This window comes from Salvelinus namaycush, chromosome 1, assembly GCF_016432855.1.
Source record: "Salvelinus namaycush isolate Seneca chromosome 1, SaNama_1.0, whole genome shotgun sequence".
Classification (NCBI taxonomy): Eukaryota; Metazoa; Chordata; class Actinopteri; order Salmoniformes; family Salmonidae; genus Salvelinus; species Salvelinus namaycush.
Window position 1 is genome coordinate 71,879,955 of NC_052307.1, and position 12,898 is coordinate 71,892,852.

General features: G+C 40.8%; 1 protein-coding gene across 1 annotated transcript in view; it reads left to right on the forward strand.

The window, feature by feature from the left end:
- LOC120048266 (nuclear factor of activated T-cells, cytoplasmic 3-like) overlaps window positions 1–11,837 on the forward strand; it is a 98,450-nt gene extending 86,613 nt beyond the window's left edge. Inside the window, exon 10 of the mRNA XM_038994129.1 lies at window positions 10,681–11,837. Within this exon, the coding sequence (XP_038850057.1) occupies window positions 10,681–10,739 (59 nt within the window). The 3' untranslated portion in view covers window positions 10,740–11,837. The remainder of the gene's footprint in view (window positions 1–10,680) is intronic.
- Window positions 11,838–12,898: the final 1,061 nt, after the last annotated feature.

The window sequence follows — 12,898 nt, forward strand, 5'->3', positions numbered from 1 at the left end:
TAGGGATGGGGGTAACAGTTGATATATAGCTGATGATTCTTAGGGATGGGGGTAACAGTTGATATATAGCTGATGATTCTTAGGGATGGGGGTAACAGTTGATATATAGCTGTGATTCTTAGGATGGGTAACAGTTGATATATAGCTGATGATTCTTAGGGATGGGGGTAACAGTTGATATATAGCTGATGATTCTTAGGGATGGGGGTAACAGTTGATTTATATAGCTGATGATTCTTAGGATGGGGGTAACAGTTGATATATAGCTGATGATTCTTAGGGATGGGGGTAACAGTTGATTTATATAGCTGATGATTCTTAGGGATGGGGGTAACAGTTGATTATATAGCTGATGATTCTTAGGGATGGGGTAACAGTTGATATATAGCTGATGATTCTTAGGGATGGGGGTACCAGTTGATTTATATAGCTGATGATTCTTAGGGATGGGGGTAACAGTTGATATATAGCTGATGATTCTTAGGGATGGGGGTAACCGTTGATTTATATAGCTGATGATTCTTAGGGATGGGGGTAACCGTTGATTTATATAGCTGATGATTCTTAGGGATGGGGGTAACCGTTGATTATATAGCTGATGATTCTTAGGGATGGGGGTAACCGTTGATTATATAGCTGATGATTCTTAGGGATGGGGGTAACAGTTGATTATATAGCTGATGATTCTTAGGGATGGGGGTAACCGTTGATTTATATAGCTGATGATTCTTAGGGATGGGGGTAACCGTTGATTTATAGAGCTGATGATTCTTAGGGATGGGGGTAACCGTTGATTATATAGCTGATGATTCTTAGGGATGGGGGTAACCGTTGATTTATATAGGATGATTCTTAGGGATGGGGGTAACAGTTGATATATAGCTGATGATTCTTAGGGATGGGGTAACGTTGATTTATATAGCTGATGATTCTTAGGGCTGGGGGTAAACCGTTGATTATATAGCTGATGATTCTTAGGGATGGGGGTAACCGTTGATATATAGCTGATGATTCTTAGGGATGGGGGTAACCGTTGATTTATATAGCTGATGATTCTTAGGGATGGGGTAACCGTTGATTTATATAGCTGATGATTCTTAGGGATGGGGGTAACAGTTGATATATAGCTGATGATTCTTAGGGATGGGGGTAACCGTTGATTTATATAGCTGATGATTCTTAGGGATGGGGGTAACAGTTGATTTATATAGTTGTTGATTCTTAGGGATGGGGGTAACCGTTGATTTATATAGCTGATGATTCTTGGGGATGGGGGTAACAGTTGATATATTAGCTGATGATTCGTAGGGATGGGGTAACAGTTGATATATAGCTGATGATTCTTAGGGATGGGGGTAACCGTTGATTTATATAGTTGATGATTCTTAGGGATGGGGGTAACAGTTGATATATAGCTGATGATTCTTAGGGATGGGGGTAACAGTTGATATATAGCTGATGATTCTTAGGGATGGGGTTAACAGTTGATATATAGCTGATGATTCTTAGGGATGGGGGTAACCGTTGATATATAGCTGATGATTCTTAGGGATGGGGGTAACAGTTGATATATAGCTGTTGATTCTTAGGGATGGGGGTAACAGTTGATATATAGCTGTTGATTCTTAGGGATGGGGGTAACAGTTGATATATATTTGATGATTCTTAGGGATGGGGTAACAGTTGATTTATATAGCTGATGATTCTTAGGGATGGGGGTAACAGTTGATTTATATAGCTGATGATTCTTAGGGATGGGGGTAACAGTTGATATATAGCTGATGATTCTTAGGGATGGGGGTAACAGTTGATTTATATAGCTGATGATTCTTAGGGATGGGGGTAACAGTTGATATATAGCTGATGATTCTTAGGGATGGGGGTAACCGTTGATTTATATAGCTGATGATTCTTAGGGATGGGGGTAACCGTTGATTTATATAGCTGATGATTCTTAGGGATGGGGGTAACAGTTGATATATAGCTGATGATTCTTAGGGATGGGGGTAACCGTTGATTTATATAGCTGATGATTCTTAGGGATGGGGGTAACAGTTGATATATAGCTGATGATTCTTAGGGATGGGGGTAACCGTTGATTTATATAGCTGATGATTCTTAGGGATGGGGGTAACCGTTGATTTATATAGCTGATGATTCTTAGGGATGGGGGTAACCGTTGATTTATATAGCTGATGATTCTTAGGGATGGGGGTAACCGTTGATTTATATAGCTGATGATTCTTAGGGATGGGGGTAACAGTTGATTTATATAGCTGTTGATTCTTAGGGATGGGGGTAACCGTTGATTTATATAGCTGATGATTCTTGGGGATGGGGGTAACAGTTGATATATAGCTGATGATTCGTAGGGATGGGGGTAACAGTTGATATATAGCTGATGATTCTTAGGGATGGGGGTAACCGTTGATTTATATAGCTGATGATTCTTAGGGATGGGGGTAACCGTTGATTTATATAGTTGATGATTCTTGGGGATGGGGGTAACAGTTGATATATAGCTGATGATTCTTAGGGATGGGGGTAACAGTTGATATATAGCTGATGATTCTTAGGGATGGGGGTAACAGTTGATATATAGCTGATGATTCTTAGGGATGGGGGTAACAGTTGATATATAGCTGATGATTCTTAGGGATGGGGGTAACCGTTGATTTATATAGCTGATGATTCTTAGGGATGGGGGTAACCGTTGATTTATATAGCTGATGATTCTTAGGGATGGGGGTAACAGTTGATATATAGCTGTTGATTCTTAGGGATGGGGGTAACCGTTGATTTATATAGCTGATGATTCTTGGGGATGGGGGTAACAGTTGATATATAGCTGATGATTCTTAGGGATGGGGGTAACAGTTGATATATAGCTGATGATTCTTAGGGATGGGGGTAACAGTTGATATATAGCTGATGATTCTTAGGGATGGGGGTAACAGTTGATATATAGCTGATGATTCTTAGGGATGGGGGTAACAGTTGATTTATATAACTGATGATTCTTAGGGATGGGGGTAACAGTTGATATATAGCTGATGATTCTTAGGGATGGGGGTAGCCGTTGATTTATATAGCTGATGATTCTTAGGGATGGGGGTAACAGTTGATTTATATAGCTGATGATTCTTAGGGATGGGGGTAACCGTTGATTTATATAGCTGATGATTCTTAGGGATGGGGGTAACAGTTGATTTATATAGCTGATGATTCTTAGGGATGGGGGTAACAGTTGATATATAGCTGATGATTCTTAGGGATGGGGGTAACCGTTGATTTATATAGCTGATGATTCTTGGGGATGGGGGTAACAGTTGATATATAGCTGATGATTCTTAGGGATGGGGTTAACAGTTGATATATAGCTGATGATTCTTAGGGATGGGGGTAACCGTTGATATATAGCTGATGATTCTTAGGGATGGGGGTAACAGTTGATATATAGCTGTTGATTCTTAGGGATGGGGGTAACAGTTGATATATAGCTGTTGATTCTTAGGGATGGGGGTAACAGTTGATATATATTTGATGATTCTTAGGGATGGGGGTAACAGTTGATATATAGCTGATGATTCTTAGGGAGTAACCGTTGATTTATATAGCTGGTGATTCTTAGGGATGGGGGTAACCGTTGATTTATATAGCTGATGATTCTTAGGGATGGGGGTAACAGTTGATATATAGCTGTTGATTCTTAGGGATGAGGGTAACAGTTGATATATAGCTGTTGATTCTTAGGGATGGGGGTAACAGTTGATATATATTTGATGATTCTTAGGGATGGGGGTAACAGTTGATATATAGCTGATGATTCTTAGGGATGGGGGTAACAGTTGATATATAGCTGATGATTCTTAGGGATGGGGGTAACAGTTGATATATAGCTGTTGATTCTTAGGGATATGGGTAACAGTTGATATATAGCTGATGATTCTTAGGGATGGGGGTAACAGTTGATATATAGCTGTTGATTCTTAGGGATGGGGGTAACAGTTGATATATAGCTGTGATTCTTAGGGATGGGGGTAACAGTTGATATATAGCTGTTGATTCTTAGGGATGGGGGTAACAGTTGATATATAGCTGATGATTCTTAGGGATGGGGGTAACAGTTGATATATAGCTGATGATTCTTAGGGATGGGGGTAACAGTTGATATATAGCTGATGATTCTTAGGGATGGGGGTAACAGTTGATATATAGCTGATGATTCTTAGGGATGGGGGTAACAGTTGATATATAGCTGATGATTCTTAGGGATGGGGGTAACAGTTGATATATAGCTGATGATTCTTAGGGATGGGGGTAACAGTTGATATATAGCTGATGATTCTTAGGAATGGGGGTAACCGTTGATTTATATAGCTGATGATTCTTAGGGATGGGGGTAACAGTTGATTTATATAGCTGATGATTCTTAGGGATGGGGGTAACAGTTGATTTATATAGCTGATGATTCTTAGGGATGGGGGTAACAGTTGATATATAGCTGATGATTCTTAGGGATGGGGGTAACCGTTGATTATATAGCTGATGATTCTTAGGGATGGGGGTAACCGTTGATTTATATAGCTGATGATTCTTAGGGATGGGGGTAACAGTTGATATATAGCTGATGATTCTTAGGGATGGGGGTAACAGTTGATATATAGCTGTTGATTCTTAGGGATGGGGGTAACAGTTGATATATAGCTGTTGATTCTTAGGGATGGGGGTAACAGTTGATATATAGCTGATGATTCTTAGGGATGGGGGTAACAGTTGATATATAGCTGATGATTCTTAGGGATGGGGGTAACAGTTGATATATAGCTGATGATTCTTAGGGATGGGGGTAACAGTTGATATATAGCTGATGATTCTTAGGGATGGGGGTAACAGTTGATATATAGCTGATGATTCTTAGGGATGGGGGTAACAGTTGATATATAGCTGATGATTCTTAGGGATGGGTAACGTGATATAGCTGATGATTCTTAGGAATGGGGGTAACCGTTGATTTATATAGCTGATGATTCTTAGGGATGGGGGTAACAGTTGATTTATATAGCTGATGATTCTTAGGGATGGGGGTAACAGTTGATTTATATAGCTGATGATTCTTAGGGATGGGGGTAACAGTTGATATATAGCTGATGATTCTTAGGGATGGGGGTAACCGTTGATTTATATAGCTGATGATTCTTAGGGATGGGGGTAACCGTTGATTTATATAGCTGATGATTCTTAGGGATGGGGGTAACAGTTGATATATAGCTGATGATTCTTAGGGATGGGGGTAACCGTTGATTTATATAGCTGATGATTCTTAGGGATGGGGGTAACAGTTGATATATAGCTGATGATTCTTAGGGATGGGGGTAACCGTTGATTTATATAGCTGATGATTCTTAGGGATGGGGGTAACCGTTGATTTATATAGCTGATGATTCTTAGGGATGGGGGTAACCGTTGATTTATATAGCTGATGATTCTTAGGGATGGGGGTAACCGTTGATTTATATAGCTGATGATTCTTAGGGATGGGGGTAACAGTTGATTTATATAGCTGTTGATTCTTAGGGATGGGGGTAACCGTTGATTTATATAGCTGATGATTCTTGGGGATGGGGGTAACAGTTGATATATAGCTGATGATTCGTAGGGATGGGGGTAACAGTTGATATATAGCTGATGATTCTTAGGGATGGGGGTAACCGTTGATTTATATAGCTGATGATTCTTAGGGATGGGGGTAACCGTTGATTTATATAGTTGATGATTCTTGGGGATGGGGGTAACAGTTGATATATAGCTGATGATTCTTAGGGATGGGGGTAACAGTTGATATATAGCTGATGATTCTTAGGGATGGGGGTAACAGTTGATATATAGCTGATGATTCTTAGGGATGGGGGTAACAGTTGATATATAGCTGATGATTCTTAGGGATGGGGGTAACCGTTGATTTATATAGCTGATGATTCTTAGGGATGGGGGTAACCGTTGATTTATATAGCTGATGATTCTTAGGGATGGGGGTAACAGTTGATATATAGCTGTTGATTCTTAGGGATGGGGGTAACCGTTGATTTATATAGCTGATGATTCTTGGGGATGGGGGTAACAGTTGATATATAGCTGATGATTCTTAGGGATGGGGGTAACAGTTGATATATAGCTGATGATTCTTAGGGATGGGGGTAACAGTTGATATATAGCTGATGATTCTTAGGGATGGGGGTAACCGTTGATTTATATAGCTGATGATTCTTAGGGATGGGGGTAACAGTTGATTTATATAACTGATGATTCTTAGGGATGGGGGTAACAGTTGATATATAGCTGATGATTCTTAGGGATGGGGGTAACCGTTGATTTATATAGCTGATGATTCTTAGGGATGGGGGTAACAGTTGATTTATATAGCTGATGATTCTTAGGGATGGTGGTAACCGTTGATTTATATAGCTGATGATTCTTAGGGATGGGGGTAACCGTTGATTTATATAGCTGATGATTCTTAGGGATGGGGGTAACAGTTGATTTATATAGCTGATGATTCTTAGGGATGGGGGTAACAGTTGATATATAGCTGATGATTCTTAGGGATGGGGGTAACCGTTGATTTATATAGCTGATGATTCTTAGGGATGGGGGTAACCGTTGATTTATATAGCTGATGATTCTTGGGGAGGGGGGAAACAGTTGATATATAGCTGATGGTTCTTAGGGATGGGGGTAACCATTGATTTATATAGCTGATGATTCTTAGGGATGGGGGTAACCGTTGATTTATATAGCTGATGATTCTTAGGGATGGGGGTAACAGTTGATTTATATAGCTGATGATTCTTAGGGATGGGGGTAACAGTTGATATATAGCTGATGATTCTTAGGGATGGGGGTAACCGTTGATTTATATAGCTGATGATTCTTAGGGATGGGGGTAACCGTTGATATATAGCTGATGATTCTTAGGGATGGGGGTAACCGTTGATTTATATAGCTGATGATTCTTAGGGATGGGGGTAACCGTTGATTTATATAGCTGATGATTCTTAGGGATGGGGGTAACCGTTGATTTATATAGCTGATGATTCTTAGGGATGGGGGTAACCGTTGATTTATATAGCTGATGATTCTTAGGGATGGGGGTAAACGTTGATTTATATAGCTGATGATTCTTAGGGATGGGGGTAAACGTTGATATATAGCTGATGATTCTTAGGGATGGGGGTAACCTTTGATATATAGCTGATGATTCTTAGGGATGGGGGTAACCGTTGATATATAGCTGATGATTCTTAGGGATGGGGGTAACCGTTGATATATAGCTGATGATTCTTAGGGATGGGGGTAACTGTTGATATATAGCTGATGATTCTTAGGGATGGGGGTAACCGTTGATATATAGCTGATGATTCTTAGGGATGGGGGTAACAGTTGATATATAGCTGATGATTCTTAGGGATGGGGGTAACCGTTGATTTATATAGCTGATGATTCTTAGGGATGGGGGTAACCGTTGATTTATATAGCTGATGATTCTTGGGGATGGGGGTAACAGTTGATATATAGCTGATGGTTCTTAGGGATGGGGGTAACCATTGATTTATATAGCTGATGATTCTTAGGGAGTAACCGTTGATTTATATAGCTGATGATTCTTAGGGATGGGGGTAACAGTTGATTTATATAGCTGATGATTCTTAGGGATGGGGGTAACAGTTGATATATAGCTGATGATTCTTAGGGATGGGGGTAACAGTTGATATATATTTGATGATTCTTAGGGATGGGGGTAACAGTTGATATATAGCTGATGATTCTTAGGGATGGGGGTAACAGTTGATATATAGCTGTTGATTCTTAGGGATGGGGGTAACAGTTGATATATAGCTGTTGATTCTTAGGGATGGGGGTAACAGTTGATATATAGCTGTTGATTCTTAGGGATGGGGGTAACAGTTGATATATAGCTGTTGATTCTTAGGGATGGGGGTAACAGTTGATATATAGCTGTTGATTCTTAGGGATGGGGGTAACAGTTGATATATAGCTGATGATTCTTAGGGATGGGGGTAACAGTTGATATATAGCTGATGATTCTTAGGGATGGGGGTAACAGTTGATATATAGCTGATGATTCTTAGGGATGGGGGTAACAGTATATATATAGCTGATGATTCTTAGGGATGGGGGTAACAGTTGATATATAGCTGATGATTCTTAGGGATGGGGGTAACAGTTGATATATAGCTGATGATTCTTAGGGATGGGGGTAACACTTGATATATAGCTGATGATTCTTAGGGATGGGGGTAACAGTTGATATATAGCTGATGATTCTTAGGGATGGGGGTAACAGTTGATATATAGCTGGTGATTCTTAGGGATGGGGGTAACAGTTGATATATAGCTGATGATTCTTAGGGATGGGGGTAACAGTTGATATATAGCTGATGATTCTTAGGGATGGGGGTAACAGTTGATATATAGCTGATGATTCTTAGGGATGGGGGTAACAGTTGATATATAGCTGATGATTCTTAGGGATGGGGATAACAGTTGATATATAGCTGTTGATTCTTAGGGATGGGGGTAACAGTTGATATATAGCTGATGATTCTTAGGGATGGGGGTAACAGTTGATATATAGCTGATGATTCTTAGGGATGGGGGTAACAGTTGATATATAGCTGATGATTCTTAGGGATGGGGGTAACAGTTGATATATAGCTGATGATTCTTAGGGATGGGGGTAACAGTTGATATATAGCTGATGATTCTTAGGGATGGGGTTAACAGTTGATATATAGCTGATGATTCTTAGGGATGGGGGTAACAACTGGAATACAGAATATCAAGGCTTTTAATTAAATGAATGAAAAAGTATAATTCTTGATTTGTGTTAATGAATAAATGATTATTTAACTCCATACACATCAAAATGTGGTCAAAAGATCTTAAGATGAATTAATTTGAACGGACTCCCTAATGTCTCGATAATACTCTGAATTTAATCTACACATGATTTGACTGTTCATTTTCCTTTCACTCCATCTATCAATAATATACCACATATATAAATACCCATATATAATATGACCCATATAAAGCAGATGCTGACTTGTCCATCAGACACGGTGGGCCATTAAATGTATGATTTCACAACAGACAGTTGCACAACAAGTGGCCAGTTGTAGGTAAGAGAAGAGGAATCCCCAAGCAGCAGGGCTGGTACTGTTACTGTGGTGTATGGACAGGTCTGCCTGAATACCTGCGTGTCTATCTGTCTTAATGTGTGTCAAACTGTCAGAGCTCAGAGGACTCACTCACCATCTCCTCGCTCTAAACCAGATAGTCAAACCCTCTCCTCTCTTTGCCCTCGGTCTCTTTGACCTGCCATGACTTTTGACACCTATGTGCCACATCAGGAAATTATCGGTGTTTGAATGTCGCCACTGCTGCACGAATGCAAAGCTACCAGTCGCTGCTGTGTGGAAAATATCTTCACTTTTTCCACAAATACCAAACCAGGCTACGTATCCTCTCCTTTCACTCTCTATTTCTCTCTCTTCTCTTTCTCTCTATTTCTCTCCTCTTTCTCTCTCTCCCCTCTCTCTTCTCTCCCTCTCTTCTATTTCTTCTCTTTCTCCCTCTCTCTCTTTCTCACCCTCCTTTTCGTTCCACAGGTACTGTAGTAAACCAGATGCAGCTTCAGTTTAGCGTGATATGGGGGTTAGAAGTTGATTTACATTACGGCTGTGGTTTTTACAGGCTCCCCGCTGGTCCTCCCGCTGAGCCACGCTGGGCCCGGTGTGAGCTGAAAACAGCTTTGGCACCACTGTAACAGTCAGGCCTCTGTTGGAGGCATCTCCAACATGCCCCACCGCCAGAGAGCGAGAGAGAAAATAACTTATTTATTTAATATCAGGCCTAGCTAGCTCTGCCTGGCAGAGTAATTACCTACAGCACTGTGCTTGAGTGCCTCTCTGGGGTCGACAACATGTGTTGTAACAATGGATTAGTTTTATACAGGCCCATTTACTACGCTCACAAACCCACAATAATAGGCCAGAGGAAATGTACTCAAGCTCCATTAATAGGTGGAAGAAATGAAGAAACGCAATAGAGAGCTGGTGCTCGCTAGGCCATTCAATAAATGGAGGATGATATTTATAGGAGTCGACATGTTGTGGTGGTAAAGACTAAATATCTTGGACGCTGTCAAAGGTCAAGTCTGACGGTAATGACACACGGCAGTGAATGGAATAGTTTCCCCTCGCTTTCTGGTTGTTGACGGTGGTTTTGTCATTCCAAAGCTGTGAGTTGAACCTCTGGGTCTTGCCAGTGTATGTATGATTGAGTTTTTCCCTCTGTCTCTCCACTGTGATATGCTGAAGCTGAACTTTTCTGTGTTCAGAGTAGTCAGTAAGTGAGCTGGGCAACATCGCCCTCTGCTGGTAAACATTTGTATTTTCTCACAGTCCGAATGCATTCAGGAACACAATTTAGATTTGATAACTTGATAATATATGACAATTAATGTGTCCTCAAAAACTTTGGGTCAGTTGAAGTTGAAGAAAGCCTTGCTAAGGTTAAGTAGCCTATAATATTAAACCCTCTGGACTGTGTTGTTCAGCTGTAGTGAACCTGTATCCTCTCTCTTTGTGTTTCCAGTGAATGAGATCATCGGCAGAGACATGTCCCAGTCCCCTGGTGGCGGTGCCCAGTCGTAGCACTGTCCGTGGCCAGGCCTCCACACACCCAGCTGGGCATAGCAGTGTCCTCACCAGCCCCAACACCACCACCTCCACCACAGGACTTTACCTGCCTCTAGGCAGGACAGACTGGGCTGAGATTCCCCTTTACACTTCATGGACCTACCAGTCCACAAAAAGACCCTCCAGACACACATGAACATACCTTTCATATACCCACATGACAGCAAAAGAGCTCAGATTCACTCACCTACACATGTATACATCAGATTATAAACAGAAGAACACCGCAGGGTGTTGACAAACTGTAGGATTATTGGGGTCAGTGAGTGTCAGAAAGATGAGGAACATGTTCTCTGTTCAGTAGACTTCGGGTTCATTTTTAGCATTTGTACTCAGTCCTGGGCTCAGATCCCTGGTTTAGAGAGTGATCACCTCCTAAACGGTTTCTATGCAGCAAAACTCTCTGCTCAGGGTGTCTGGTTGGAGTATGTAATATACCCTCTCAAGTCACAATGTTGCCCCTAACAGTGTAGTGCTCAGTGAGGAAAAATAGGATCCCTCAGTAGGAATAAAGAAGTTTGAATACTGTACTCATGATTTTCTCACCAGCATAGACCTCGACGGTACAAACACCCCGGTTGGTTGAGTGATGTCACAACAGCACCTCCTGGGAGTGTAGAGGTAGTACTGCAGCCCCACTGCGACCCCCCCCCCCCCCCCCCCCCCCCCATCACCCTAGTCCTGCTTTGTCTCTGGGTGCCTGGGAGCCCCTTCTCTTCTTCTCTGGTGCTGGACTGGGATCTGTAATATGCAACATTCCACACTTCTAGTGACCTTCCAGCCATGTAGATATAGTGCCTTCAGAAAGTATTCACACCCCTTGACTTTTTCCACATTTTGTTGTGGTACAGCCTGAATTTCAAATATATTAAATGTAGACGTTTTTGTCGCTGGCCTACACGCAATACCCGATAATGTCAAAGTGGACTTATGTTTTCAGAATTGTTTATAAAGTCATAGAAAATAAAAAGCTGAAATGTCTTGAGTGAATAAGTATTCAACCCCTTTGTTATGACAAGCCTACATAAGTTCAGGAGTAAAAATGAACTTAACAAGTCACATGAGTTGCATGGACTCTCTGTGTGCAATAATAGTGTTCAACATTATTTTTTTATGACTATCTCATCTCTGTACCCCACATATAAAATTATCTGTCAAGCGGTGAATTTCAAACACAGATTCAACCACAAAGATCAGGGAGTTTTTCCAATGCCTCGCAAAGAAGGGCACCTATTGGTAGATGGGTAAAAAAAAAGCAGACATTGAGCATATCCCTTTGAGCATGGAGAAGTTATTAATTATACTTTAGACGGTGTATCAATACACCCAATCACTACAAAGATACAGACATCCTTCCTAACTCAGTTGCCGGAGAGGAAGGAAACGGCTTAGGGATTTCACCATGAGGCCAATGGTGACTTTAAAACAGTTACAGAGTTTAATGGCTGTGATAGGAGAAAACAGGATGAATCAACAACATTGTAGTTATTCCACAATACTAACCTAATTTACAGAGTGAAAAGAAGGAAGCCTGTACAGAATACAAATATTCCAAAACATGCATCCTGTTTGCAACAAGGCACTAAAGTAATACTACAAAAAAAATTTGCAAAGCAATTCACTTTTTGTTCTGAGTACAAAGTGTTATGTTTGGGGCAAATCCAATACAACACATTACTGAGTACCACTCTCCATATTTTCAAGCATAGTGATGGCTGCATCATGTTATGTGTATGCTTGTAATCGATAAGGACTAGGGATTTTTTTAGGATAAAAAAATAAGCAGAATGGAGCACAGGCAAAATTCTAGAGGGAAATCTGGTTCATTCTGCTTTCCACCAGACACTGGGAGGTGAATTCACTTTTCAGCAGGACAATAACTCAAAACACAAGGCCAAATCTACACTGAAGTTCCTTACCAAGAAGACAGTGGATGTTCCTGAGTGGCCAAATTACAGTTTTGACTTAAATCTGCTTGAAAATCTATGGCAAGACCTGAAAATGGTTGTCTAGCTATGATCAACAACCAATTTGACAGAGCTTGAAGAATTTGGAAAAGGATAATGGGCAAATGTTGCACAATCCAGGTGTGGAAAGCTCTTAGAGACTTACCC